The following is a 15,075-nucleotide window of genomic DNA, read 5'->3' on the forward strand; positions in this document are numbered from 1 at the left end:
ACACACACACACACACACACACACACACACACACACACACACACACACACACACACACACACACACACACACGCACACACGCACGCACGAGTGTCACTTGTGCTGCATAATTGGTATATCAATTGGGTAAAACTGGTTCTACAGCAACAGACAGACAGACACAGACACACACACACATACCCATACCCATACATATATTTAGTTACATCTAGTCTCCAACTGCTACTTCTACACCCTTGGCAGGAGCATGTCTCAGCTATTTGCCATTGCATGCATAATTAAGTTTCTTCCTATTTGCCAATTGGCCACTCACAAATCCCGTTGGCCACGTTTTTATACACATTCACACATACACGGGTCTAAATGGATTCATCGCCTCGGCACTGGCAATTGGTTTCAGTCAGCAACGGCGCCCACAAAAATTTGAGAATTGTCGGATGCTTAATTTATGCAAGACTCGAAATGAAATCGTGCGAAAACCAAATTTGCACACCACGTAGCTTAAATGTGCAGCCAGAAGCCAACAGCTAACAGCCAATGACCATTGGAAATGCTCTGTGAATGGGACCATTGCTAGCCGCGCACACGCTCATCATCGGCATTGCTCAGCCAGGCGAGAGGTGGTCAGAAACCAGCAGCAAACTGGTGTTTCACATTGACAACGAAAGCTATATGAAACAAACATACGAATTTTCTATGCTGTTTGATAGCATTCGTTTAACATATACGCAATATGACGTATACCCAACGTGCTCACCTCCTACACTCCTATTATGTAAGTCTGGCCAACGAGCTTTCCATGCGTCTTTCTGAGTCACATTGGCCATCCGAGCGAGTTTGTAATGTTTTATGATTAGGTAGCGGACAGAATATGGTGCATACGTAATGTGGTTTGCACCATCTAGTGTTGCAAAACAGAGCAAAGAAAGCAAAAGTTATGGATGATCACGATTGCTCAAGCTCAGCGACCTGGCCAATAGCTGCATTCCTCAAAGGAATATATCCATAATCCATATTAATAATTCGGCTCTAAGGCAAAACGTCAAATGGAATTGACACCTTGAGATAGCATTTCATAGTTTGGAATAGTACGAGTATGATTGGTTAGTTACTTGTTAAAACTTAAAGGGTTTAGGGATATATAAGAGGGGAAATCACAGGTCTTCAACCTGGACTAACTTCATCTGAGGTCAGCCAACTAATCCGAAGCAATTTAATCAACTACAGCTCGCGCCTATACAATGAGACATATATTTACGTACATACATATGTACATATATATCCCGCCCCATTAGCGTAACTTTCAACAGGCTATAACGGGTAATGAGATTGGATGGCATCCAAACTCTTGCCCACTGATGAGGGTTTTCATCTACTGAACTTTATTGCTGAAGTTTGCGGTCCAGTGCTATTTCAGACAGGCTTCGACTGCTCTTACAATCGTACTTTCTTCTTCTCTCCAGCTTTCCTGCCCCTTTCGCCAATGCACTCTATGTTGCTCCCTTGCCCTCTGGCGGGCATCTTCTGTGGCCAACTTGAAGGCAATCAAAGCATTTCTAGGCAAGAAGTGCTCTTGGTCGTTCCACTGGCTGTCCGCCATTGCCGCTGCCACTCGATTATAAGACTTGGAGCATAAATATTAGCACGGCGATGCAGTTGTCGGGAGCCGCAGCCATTTAAATGTTGCTGACGTTGGTACTAGCTCTGGCAGCGGCTCCGTCTAGTGCTGGTGGTGGTGGTGGTGCTGCTGCTGCTGTTGTAGGTGGCCCTGCTGCTGATTATGCTATGGCCCGAATGCTGTCAACGCAGCGTCGTCGCCGAACATTTAACCCATTGCCCCTTGTCGGGCGCACAATGAATTAAATGAATCTCAATTTCCGTTTGGTTTGCGGTTAAAAGCCGCAGTCGTCGTCGTCCCCATCGTCGTTGCTAAGTTGCCCCAAAATGCAAATTCTTCAACAGCAGAGAAAATGAAAACAAGCCTAAAAAATTCTCTTGAGCCAAAAACAACAAATACAAACCGCATTCCTTGGCGCGTTGCTTCAATTGCCAGCGTCTCTATTGCCATCGCCAGCTCCAACTCCAACTCCAGCTCCAGCTCCAACTCCAGCTCCAGCTCCAACGTATTCGTCTCCATTTCCATCTGCATTTGAAGTTGTTAGCCAGGCCGAAAGAAAAGCCGTAAATTGCTGCAAGATGCCCGTGCGCCAAGCTGCGATTTTGCAGCCAAAACTTTTGTCCCGGCAAAGCGGCAAAAGTTTTAAACACACCACATCGCATTAGGCCAGGGTAGGCCAGGGTAGGACAGCGAGGCCAGGGCCATGTCACGGCAGCTGTCGGGGCCACTACCAGATCAGGCAGGAGCCATTCCGTTCCGTTAAGTTCCGTTCCAGTGCGAGTAAAGTCGTTGGGTCGACGGCTCAAGGCTCGACGTCTGCAAAACTTTTGCGATTTGTTTGCGCGAAATAAACGCGACGCAGATAATTTGCGCAAAAGTTCTGTTGCTCCATTTTGCCTTCCTATTACCACATTTTCATTCTTTGACTTAAGTCTACTTCTTCGCTTTTTCTCTCTATCGCTCTGTATCTCGCTCTATTTGTCTCTCACTCTCGTTCTCTCTGGCTCATTCAGTGCTTCATCTTTTTAATATGTGAGACAAGATCGTGAAATAAGTAAGTAAGTTAGCGAGTATTATCTCTAATGTCTCTCGCAACAGCTAGCTGGTCCTCAACTTTCTTTAGTAGTCATATATGTATTATCTATCGCCTACCTACCTCATTTTATATAACTATCTGGTTTTGTAATAAGACTAACTATTGCTGATCCCTGAGTACTCACTATTAGTCATTGATTACTACTTTTCCACTATTCATTTTTATGATAACTAACATGGTCATTGCTCGTTACTCGCTATATTTCCTCCAAGCCGATATTTACTCCTCTCCTTTTTCGCAACCTGTTGGCTGGTTTCTCTTTTGTTATCATGTTACCACGTTAGCTGTGTTCCCTACATGCCCATTCCTTTTCTGTTTCATTCTACTCACTACTCGTTGCTCGCTCCTTCCTGATTGCTAATTGTTCCGTCTAGCTGCTCGCTACACTTTACTCGCATCTCACTACACGCAACTTGCTGATCGTTCCCTCTAGCTACTCGCTTCTGGCTCCCCCCTATTCTCTACTCGTTAATAACTCTCCACTCGCCCCTCGCAAGTTGGTATCGCTCACCATTAGAAATTTGACAACTGATTTGAATTTCTCGACAATATGCACATTTTTACATTAATTTTAATTGTCTTTCATGTTGACTACTCGGTGTTTTGCATTGGACAAACATTGGCTGGTAGAGTTATTGTGGAATCAACAGGCGATTGTAGATATGTGATAGTTAACTTTTTAGGGCTGACTTTGTATTTTAAAACTAGAGACTAAAAATTTTACCGCGGTACACAGAATTTACGTAGAGTCGCATAAAGCATTAACAACTGATGTCCGGCAACTGCGACGATCCGCATCGCTAAAAGTTCTTCGGCTTTAGCTTATCGTTGGGCTTGCCATCGACAGGGAATCGCTTCTTGTGCTTCATCTTGAAGCTGCGTAGCCGCTCAAATTCATCAGTGGAAATGAAGTCAATGATGGGCAATCGACTGCTTAGCGGTACTACAAGCTCCTCATTCTTCTGAATCGGCCTCGGGGGCGGGGCGCCCTTATAGCCAAAGGCGCCATATGCCTCCTTCTGAACGCCGCTGCCCAGGTGGGGCAGTAGACTCTGCGGCGGCGGCACCAGAATCGGCTGTCGCCTGGGCACTTTGCTCTGTTGCCCCTTGTTGTAGCCGCCATCAGCTCCAGCCGATATGCGAGTCGGCTTCTGATGACTTGTTTTCTGTTTCGGCAGATGCTGGTTATTGGCGCTACTTGGCCGGCGCTTCTGTGCAGAGCTTAACAGCTGATTGGTGCGGTGCTCTGAATTCTTAACAATCACAATTGTCGCGTTGGTCGAGGACGGTTCCTTGGGCTGCTTGCGCTTCCCCACGCCCAGTTTGGCCTTTTGCTTGGACTTACCCTGAGGCGGAAGCAGTGGCTGCATTGCTTTGCGCATCAACAGAGATCGTCGCTTGAGCTTCAAATTGAGCGTCTGCGGTCGAAGCTTTGAGTTTACTTTGGACTTGGTTTGTTTTATGTCGGCTGCCTTGAACGAGACTTTCGATCGGATCATCTTGCCTTTGGTCTTGGTCTTTGTCTTGATCTTTGTCTTTGTCTTGCTCTTGGGTCTGTCTGTCAGTTCGGCGCGCTGTTTAACTTGAATTGATTTTAGCTTTGTATTTGCCATGTTGTTCGTTTTAATTGTACTCCAAAATTTTGGTTATTTTTCTGTCTGAATCAAACAAGTCGACTTCGTTCAAACGTCTCAAATGACGATGACAGGCAGCCTACTGCTACAATCATCTCGCTGCCACTTCCTGTCGGGGCCAATGACTGGACCGACTGGACTGGCTGGCTGGCTGGCTGGCTGACTTACTGACTGACTGTCTTGGCATATGAACTTGAACACGTTTTGGCATACGCCGTTGACACTGCCCATCAGCCAAGCAACCAAGCAACCAAGCAGCCCAGAGCCAAGCAGCCAAGAACCAGGCAGCCAAGCAGCCAAGCAGCTCAGCAGCTGAACAGCCCTTCTGGATTCACTCATCCGCTTCCTTTCACCTTTTGAATTGGTGAGGTTACAAGTTCAAATGTTACAACAACTGCTCGGCAGGTGGACCTCTTACCCCTTGGATAAACTATATATATATGTATGTATAGATTTTTTTCTTTAGCCAGCTGCTGCTTGATTTTGTCTTCCTGTTGTTTGTCAGGACCTTTGCTTTGTATGCTTGTTTGTTTTACTTTTGCCTTTGCTGCCATCTTCTGATGTTGCTGCTTGCACTTGACTGCCACTTCACTCCCTATGCTCAATTCCCCATTCCCACCCTTCCCATTCCCCATTCCCCATTCCATCGTTCCTCCAGCTCTCCACCTCCTCCACGCTGTTAGGCGACTTCAAATAAACTTCCGTTTGCTTTCTTAGATTTTTTCTGGCAGACTAGCATATTTGCATATGTTCGTTCCTTGCGCTCATATTTGCGTGTGTATTTGGAAAGACCTCTAACATTTTACAAACAGAGGTACCCACCAGCTAGTGCCTTCTGCTCCGGCTCCGGCTTCGGCTCCTGCTTCTGCTCTCGCTTCGGCTCCTACTCCTGCTTCTGCTTCGCATTTCACAGTTGACTGCGTTGTACGCTCTGCCACATTGCGTATACGCGTGGCGGCATCATTTAAATTCATTTGCCCAATTTCATTGCATACTTTGCGGCGGCAGATGCCGTTCTATTGATTTTCCTGCGGCCCCGCCCCATCGTCGTCAACTGCAGCCTTAACATCAGCTTGGGCAGCAACAACAGCACAATAACAACAAATACCGCAATAGCAACAAATACAACAACAACAACAACTTACAGCTAACGACTCATTAATAAAGCACATACATAAATTTCTAAGAAATTTTGTTGCCTACTTTAGTGCGTTGCTTGAGTTGTCCGCCCAGCCATTTCAACTTTTTCCTCCCTCTCCCTACCTCATCCACTTCTTCGCCCTGACATTGTATTTTTTGTTCGAGTGTGTGTGTCTGCGTTTGGCTGGCGGAACTTTTGGTTAGGTTTCAGTTCTCTTATGTCGTTACCGTTGCTCCATTTTAGTGTCAAGTGTTGCGTATCATTTAATGTGACACACTCCTCACACACACACACGCACACACTGATATGTTGAGAGCACATACATTGCGAGACGTTCGAGTGACAGCAACACATGTTTGTGCTTGCATGCTAATTTGCTGCGCTCAGCAGTTGGACATAATGACGCAATCTGATATTCGGAACACAAAATAATAAAACAGACCAGAAAAATATATATTTGTATTCAGACAAATATATTTGACTAAAGACATACATATAGTCGGCTATCGCCACAGCAGAGCGCCCCATCCGATCCTGTAGATCATGGCGATATATAAATGTGTTCGTGGAATCAGCCACCTCCTTCCAGCCTTCCATGCTTGCGCATGCACAAATTAAATATACTCTTAATTCTGGATAGCCAGAGAATTCAGCAAAGAAATCATATAAAATATGCACTGTTGCCCATGCTCCCATTTATTTAACGAGATGCAAATTGTTATTATTAATTGAACCCATTGAAAATGGGAAATCAGGGTATAATGGTTTTGATGAAATATGGCAGACCCCACAAAGTATATATATTCTTGATCATAGCGACGAGCTGAGTCGATTTGGCCCTGTTCGTCTTTCTGTCCGTCCGTCCGTCTGTCCGTATGTATGAACGCGTCGATTTGAGAAGATATAGGAGCTAGAGACTTCAATTTTTTTTTTTATAAATGTGCGTAAATATAGCGCGGGTAGCGAGTCTATCACCAAAAATCGATAACTCATCCTGTTATTTTCTTTACGATAAAACATCTTATCGAAAACCAGTCTTAAAATTATATCTCCTACATCCTTAAAGCTAGAGTCTCCAAATTGTATATGTATACTTATATGCATTTTATACAATTTTGTTCAAATTTACCACCCACCTTTATATTCACCATGTGCATGTGTGAATAATTATTGAAATATCAGTTGCTCGAAGGGTTTAGGGGATCTCGTAGTCGGGCAGTCTCGACTACAACTTTCTTACTTGTTAAAAATTGTTAAGGTGAGTTAGGGCTGTCAAGGGTATTTGCTAGTTCGTGGTGGTGGTTGGCAGGAGAGAAAAGCATTGGGAAAGCAACTGGCGGACATTACTCAACTGTGGCGGGAATACACAGACACGCACGACAAACAAATACAGACAGACGGACATGCAGCACAAATATACATCAGAAAATGAACATTTATGTATCACATGTGACACACATAGGCACTCGCACTCCATACAAATGAGGTTATCGTAGAGTCGCTCTAATATATTGCCTGGCTCGAGGACATAAACTTAAGCGTATCGGGGAATGCAAAGTTCCAAAATCGTGACCGCTGAAATGATGATGATCAGAGCAAACCCCTAATGAAAGTCACAAATAAATTTCAGTCTTACTTCATATTCCCTGTTCAGTGCGCGAGCAGCATATTAGTTGTAGCATATGCTCAAGGCAATGTGCATAAATGAGATAACTCCCATAGTGAATATATCGTTAAACGAGTATACCTATTGGCTGCACGTGCAATCGAAAACTTTCGACTCATGTGTGTTTCTCCTCATCTCTGCTGCAGGCTAGTAATATAATAAAGAGATCTTACTTAACCAGGTGCAAATCTGAAGAAATACCTCTCGCAGGATAAGGCTGTACTGACTATGTCTGTTAAAGTTGGCCAGGGATAAAGGGGTCCTTCAAAATCATAATATACTCTTTGTGGCACGAGCTTATCTGTAGAGTTCCGAGAGTCAGCTTGTCTCTAATGTGTGGCCTGGAAATTTGTTGCCAAACATTAACCCAAAGCTCTTAAGCTGCTACCCACTACCGTCAACTGCCTCAGCCGGCAGTTGGCAACTGGCAGTTGCGCTTGGGTTTGGGGGCGGGTGGAGCTAATACAATTCATTGTGATTTGAGCCCGGTGGCTGATTTCAATTGTTTCGCAGACAATGAATGTCATGTGCGGCGATTAGCATTTGAACTGCACTCGTAGCGGACGGACGCGACGTACTGTAAATTGTCGGAGTTGCGCCCTGGCATGCAGCGTGTGGCATACGGCATGCGTTGGCATGTGGCACGGGCAAACGGTACGTCGACGATTTGCTGGCTTTTGGCTGTAATTTGAATGCGAACTTGAGATTGTCAGCGTCGGCGAACGACTGACCGACTGACTTTATTGTTGTCACATCAAATGTTGAGTGAAATTTATGCTGACAGCAAACATACACGAGCAACACTCACCCACATGGCACGCCCTCCTCACACACACACACATAGGATAGAGATATGCATGCATGTTTTATGTGGGCGTGCGCACTTAATTTGATAACATAATGTTTAACTCATTTATTTGATATAGTTTGTACACCTGATAAATTGCTTTGGCTAGTATGTCCTCTCCCTCTTTTTATCTCTCTATCTCTATCCATGTATATACATGCGTGTGTGTGTGTGTGCTTGCAAATGCAAAATGCATTTAAATGCAAATGCAATTTATGCCAAAGGCATTTTGGGCCATGTCAGACATATGCCAAATGCAATTGTTGCAAATTGAATAAATTCCGAATAAGCAAATTGAGCAATTGCCCAATCGCTCAATTAAATTTTGCGAAATCAGACACAGACACTATCTAAGTATTAGTGAAAGCATGTTAGAGCATTGCAATCAAGTTGACCCAAGGCTCAAAAGTTTCATTCTGAAAACTTTAATAATCGATAACTATTGATATTATGACAAGGAGGCAGATCCCATAAAGTATATACATATATTCTGAGTCGGTTTATGGGGCAAATTAGTTAGAGCGAAAAGGCAAGAATGTAGACAGAATTCGTATTGAATTGTATGTAGGTGTGTGTGTGTGTGTTTTTATACTCATTCACGAAAGTGAATTAGTATATTGGTTTTGTGCAATGTCCGTCTTGCTGTCCGTCCGTCTGTCCGACTGTCCATCTATGCGTCTGTCCGTATGAACTCAGCTTATTTCGGCACTATTGAAGCTGGAGACTTTAAATTTGGATCACATACTCGTGTATATCTCCGATTTATAAAGTGTTGAAATTTTCCCGATCCGCCTACTAGGCGCGTGGAAATCGGAAAATTCAATTTCGCTACGTCCCTCTCTGTGGCCAGCCCTGGAATGTTGGGTAGCGGCATTTTATGGGTAAATGCAAATTAAATTTTCACTGAAGATAAACAAAACGAAACGCAAGGCAACGAAATGGGGCACAAATCAAGGCCTTGGAAAATTGTGTGGGCAAGGAAAGGAAAAACTGTTTTTACTTATGTATTGGAATGTTATTTTTTGTTTTTGAGGTTGACTCACGTTCTGCTGCTGCTGTTGATGCTGTTGCTGCTTCTTCTCTGTTGTTGCTTGTGCTTTTTATACTCATTTACGAAAGTGAATTAGTATATTGGTTTTGTGCAATATCCGTCATGCTGTCCGTCTGTCCGTATTAACGCAGTTTATTTCGGCGCTATTGAAGATAGAGACTTGAAAATGCATTTTCCGATATGCCAGAAATCATATTAGTTGAAAAGCTAGAAAGCTGAAACTTGGAATGTAAGTCCACATCGACCATCCAAGATTACGAGCTATTGCGAACATATCTACGCCCATTGGGGGCGTGGCAAATCGGATAAAGCTGTATCTCCTAGAATTTTAAAGCTATAACGCTGAAATTTCGCACAAAGGCTCATGTTATGATTCTATAAAGATTAATGAAAAATTATGTATGTCTACGCCCATTAGAGGTGGCAATGAATGAGTAGAATGAGTATTCCGCAGTCGGTAACACCCGACTGTAACGTTCTTACTTGTTTTGTATTAGTTTATGCGAATGAAATCATATACTCATCCTAATTATGATTGAGTTGCAGGTAATGTGTAGTATGCCTTGGCTCTTGAGGCGCCTGAGGCCAATCGAGTGGCTAGTGTGTAGAGGAAGAGTGAGAGGAGCAGACAGAGAGAGAGAGAGAGAGAGAGAATCGGCTTGCTAAAAACTTAGCCAATGCGAGTATCAAGATAGCACAGCAGGAGAACGTTAAGTGATAGTTGGTAGTTAAGCTGTTAATCAGCTAAGCTGTTAAGCTGTAATGAGCCGTCGCTCCATTATTTGGACGATGAAGCTTGCTTATAGCGCTCATCAAAGTCAAATATACTGTGGCAGCGGCTAATTGGAAAATCAGCTGCACTACATGGCCGAGAGCTTGCCCGTAAGCCGACAAGGTCTTCATTAGACCAATGTGTCAATTAACATTTTACGAACAGTTGAGCGAGTGAACGGACAGACAGACAGATAGACATACAGACAGACAGATGGATAGGTGGACAGATGGACGTTTCTGTTTTGCTTGTGGCAATTTATGCGCAACGCCCCGTCTCATTAGCAGCAACAGCCCAACTCGACCACAATCATTGAGGCCGCAGCTCAATTCAGTCAATTCGTTTGTTTTGATGCACGCTTAAGTGACTTAAGTGCTCGTTGCGACTCGTATGCAATTGACACAAGTGATACGAACAGGTGGTATTTGGCTACCCGAGCTGAATCTATGCCAGCGCCAAGCCCGTTCTCTAGATTGCCGCAAGTGAATAATTGCCATGCATTACAGCTATCTTGGAGATGAATCAATCATTTCCGTTTCTGTTTCTGTGGTGGCAAAAGTAAAGTCGTCATCAAAAGTTTTGAGCATGTTCAAAGTTATATTTCTAGTTATTGTGTGGCAAGGAGAGTTTCTCCTGGCAGACTGCGGACTAACTAAAGGATTGAAGATCTATGGGCGGATTTTGAATGATCCTATAATAAGTTTTCACTATAGTTTTCTAATGGATTTCACAAAATAAGTTTGGCAATTAGTATTCAAAGCAATAGCAAACAAGTAGGAAAGCTCTAGTCGAGACTGCTCGACTACGAGACCTCCTGAACCCTTCGAGCAATATCTATTTCAATAATTTTCTCGCCTTTCTGCTTACACAAGACACACGCACACACACACACACAGAAACACACACGCCTAAGCACGCATGGGCTGCAGTGTGCACTTAATATGAGAACTTAATTGTTTAATAACTTTCTTGTGGATATACGATCTTCGTGAAACTTTCAGATTATAATTATAACATTGATATGCATTTATTCGCCAAAGCACAAGTTTCTAGTATATGAAATACATATTTTACAAATATGTTGGTGGGGGGTGCATATAGGGGTGGGGGGTAAATTTTAATTTAAATTGTAATTTAATTTAAAATTGTATAAAATGCATAAATGTATAAACATAAAATTTGGAGACTCTATCTTTAAATATGTAGGAGATATAATTTTATAACTGGGTTTCGATGAGGTTTTTTATCGATCAAAAAAGAACGGGATGAGTTATCGATTTTTAATGTAAGCTCGATATCGCTGTATATACAGACATCTAAAAAAATTGAAGTCTCCAGCTCTTATATCTTCTGAAATCGAATCGTTCATACATACGGACAGACGGACTCAGCTCGCCGTCCTGATCAAGAATATATATACTTTATAGGGTCTGCCACGTCTCCTTCTGCCTGTTACATACATTTCAACAAAACCATTATACCCTGATTTCGCATTTTCAATGCGTTCAGGGTATAAAAATAGCACTGGTCAAGACTGCCCGACTACTAGTACCGCCGAACCATTCTAATAATTAATATAATATAATTCTTCCAATTACTATTCATCGAGATGACGAGCTGAGTCTATATAGCCACACGGGCAGGTATCTATCCGTCCGGGTATGAAGCCATAAAAGCGTAAAGAGACTTGAGATCGTCTATACTAGATTCTTTAATCGATAATAATCGTCAATTTGTTTTCGTTTCTATGCGCACTTTAAAATATGTTACAGTTACAGTTTTCAGATGCAACTCATATGAGTTGAACACAATGATGTTGTCTCGAAAAAGGTCATTGGTGCTCTATAGCACTAAATTGTGTCAGATTGTCAAGCAAAACGGAGGCACTTAAAGGCAATTCGATGCCAGTAGCTGGCATGCATAATAAATACTGAAAGCTATTAGCCGTGTCGGCTTTCCAATCGGATTATTCACAATTACTTGGATACGCATTCATTGTGAGGCACAAAGCGGTGCTAAGCTGTGTTTGACTGCCGCCAATCGGCAAAGCTAATTAATTGCCTGAGCTCTGTTGCACGCAATTGCATTTGGGGCGCTTAAGCAATTCCAGCTGGCGATGCCAAGGCGCACTAAAGCAACAATTGCATTAGCGACAAATCCGCCAGCAACAAGCCTCATCGACTATTTAGCCAGCTCCGAGTCAATTGAAATATACCGCCGAACGGCGCAAAGCCGATCCGCTGCTCAACAAATGGCAACGGCCATGAAATGTCTATGACTGATGCTCAGTCAGCTGGCTTAATAGACTCTCAGGCAGTACACTAGACAGTCAGACAGACAGACTGACGAAGTGGGCTTGAATGAAATGACAATGCAACATTTTAAGTACTTAATAAATTTAGCTTGGCACAGTATATACTCGCACTCGCACTTTCGAGCTCTGCTCGACTATTTACCTGCCAATGATAGGTTTAATTGGCTATATATACATATGTATGTATATACTATGCTATGCTATGATACCCTTGTTTAACTTTCATTTATCTTAATCACATTTCAATGTAATGAATCGATATCAGCAATAATTCTACTCACATATTAGCTAAAGCCATATCAATGCTGTCAGATTATTACTATTATTACATCATATCAATGCTGATATTTACTTACAGGGTATTCACTTGTCGTGCCGCACTTGCGCTGCTTTCATTTTTCTGCTTGCCGTTTGGCTGCAAATTGTCTAACAAAGACTTAAAGGCTTAAAGCACAATAATCTCGTTTGTCAATTGTGTGTTTGTGTGTGTAGAGGGGGTGTGCTTGAGAAGGGGCGTGCAAGCGCTTTGAAGAGCTCCACTGCTGTGCCTTTGGATCGCAACAGCTCGCACATTCAATCAACGAAAATGAAAATGAGATGAGCGGCCGAGCTGCCAGTTGTTAGGCTGTGTGATTATGTGTGAGTATATGTGTGTGTGAGCGTGTATGTGTTTGCGGTGCTTTGTGTGTGTGCATGTGTGCGTACTTATTCATTCATTTGTATACTAATAGGCGCACAATCAGACAAAATGACAGACAATCAGTCAAACAAACAAACAAACATGCAGAAAACAACGCGGTAGAGGCAACAAACGACATTATCCAAAGTCAACATCACACACACATACAGAGACAATTGTAAATATGTATACATATGAGCAGACTCAGTAGGCTGCGGGCACACCCACCCACATATACACACACACAGACATTCGCATTAGGTGCGCTTTATGTTTATCTCAAAATGTGCTGCTTGACTGCTGACGAGTTCTCTCCACGTACTCTCTCGCTCTCTATTTGTCTCTGTCTCTGTCTGTTTGGTGCCTTCTGCTGCTGCTTCAGCCCTAAGATGATGGCAAAATGCGTTGGCTCTTAACTTTGCCGTGTTGTTGTGGTTGTTGTCACATAAACCGCTTAGCGGCGTAATTTAAATCCCTTTTGTGTTCAAAAACTCGTGAAAAGCCTTTCAAAATAATTATCATAATAGCAAATGACTGTTGTTGTTGTTGTCTTTAATTATTGTTCTGCTCTTGTTGTTGTTGTTGATCTAATCTCTCGACTGACTGACAGTCGAGCCAGCCAACTTGTTGGCCAACTGCTTAAGCTGCTATATCTGCTAAGCCTGCAGCTAAATTATAATTCCTTGAAATCAGATTGAGCAATGCTAATTTGATTAACTTATCATTTGTCATTTATTATTGAAATCAATTCGTCAACATTGAGCTCTCTGATATGTGCAGTAGATATGCTTGCTTGTGGCCTGATTCGCTTGAAGTAACATTCAATATTTATATATATATATATATATATATATATATATACATATATATACATATTTACTCTTGTGCATGCCACGCCATTTTCAAAAAGTTCTGGCTGTGAAAGTTTTATTCAATGTCTGTCAAACTGACTGGCGCTTTTATAGCAACAGACTTAACTATACTTATGGATATAATATTCCTATAAGAATACAAAGAAACCAATTTGATTTTTAACAGATTTTATTTGATTACTTGATGCTTATTATGGGCAGACCTCGGAAAACTGATACAATTTCCGAAAGTTTTACAAAGCCCTATTAAATTTTACTGAAAGTCAGCTGCTTAAATTTCCAATGAGATTTGCCGTTGAATTATAAATCACAATTAAAAACAACATTCGGGCGCAGCCGACTCTGTTTCCACTTTCTAAACACATTGCAATGGTGAACGCATAAGAAAAAATTGTAAGCTTACAGGTTAGCAGTAATTCAGGTATATAATTTTCAAGCTTTTAGCATTTAAAATTGTTTCTAGTTTCATAAACTTGCTCGCATTGTCTCACCTCCTGTCGACGTAGCTATATCCGCCATATCTTTCAATAGCACTGCAACTACCAAACGCTTAACGTGGCTACCTAGAAATCTTGACACTTTATCAGACGTGTATTGCGATACAAAATTTCATTGCTCAAAACCAATATACTCTTTTACATTGAAACAAAGTTTAATAATATACAGTGCAAATCATATTTATAGCCCATCCAGCCTTATACTTTGAACCTATTTTAAAAACCTTTTTAAGGTTTTTCAAAAATAAATTTTAGAGTATTTTTTGTGACAGGAGCATGTTCAGTAGAATTTACCGAAATTTGTGTTCTATCTATAGAAAACTAAAACCGCTAACTTTTTCTGTGTGCTAACATTGAAAATGGGAAGTCAGGGTATAATGGTTTTATTGTATGTAACAGGTAAAAGGATGAGCTGAGTTGATTAGGCCCTGGGCGACGAGCTGTCCGTCTGTCCGTCCATCCGCTCGTCCGTCCGTATGTATGAACGCGTTGATCTCAGAAGATATAAGAGCTAGAGACTTGAAACGTTTTTTCCTAGGTCCGTGTATATCATGAGCATATCGAGCTTTTCTCTAAATATCGATAACTATTCTCGATATTTTATTATCGATTAAAAACCCAATCGAAAGCTAGTTATTTAATTATATCTCCTACACCTTTAGAGAGATCTTTCAAATTTTAAATGTAGACTTATATGTATTTTATATAATTTATATTTATATTGTAATTTATCCCCCACCCCTATATACACGCTCTCACCCTCACATTTGTAAAAGGCGTATTACAAATACTATAGACTTGTGCACTTTGATGTTATATTGACGACCTGATAGTTTCATGAGCATTGGTAATCAACAAAAAAGTTATTAAACAATAAAATTTCCATAG

The 15,075-nt window shown here is 41.9% G+C and overlaps 2 protein-coding genes across 6 annotated transcripts in view; one reads left to right on the top strand and one right to left on the bottom strand.

The window, feature by feature from the left end:
- Mnr (Membrane-bound Notch regulator) overlaps positions 1-15,075 on the top strand; it is a 108,127-nt gene that overhangs the window by 37,641 nt on the left and 55,411 nt on the right. The gene's annotated exons all lie outside the window — the stretch shown is intronic.
- Positions 3,253-4,430, bottom strand: LOC108617778 (uncharacterized). The gene has a single exon (XM_018013546.2). It carries the CDS (start codon positions 4,325-4,327, stop codon positions 3,515-3,517), a length of 813 nt encoding a protein of 270 aa, XP_017869035.1. The 5' UTR covers positions 4,328-4,430; the 3' UTR covers positions 3,253-3,514.

The sequence above is a fragment of the Drosophila arizonae genome, chromosome X, assembly GCF_054131065.1.
Source record: "Drosophila arizonae isolate 15081-1271.41 chromosome X, UAZ_ARI_1.0, whole genome shotgun sequence".
In the NCBI taxonomy this organism is placed as follows: domain Eukaryota; kingdom Metazoa; phylum Arthropoda; class Insecta; order Diptera; family Drosophilidae; genus Drosophila; species Drosophila arizonae.

What these genes read in the sequence shown, in the direction of transcription:
- LOC108617778 (XM_018013546.2), bottom strand. Translation starts at nt 4,327, where the DNA reads ATGGCAAATACAAAGCTAAAATCAATTCAAGTTAAACAGCGCGCCGAA.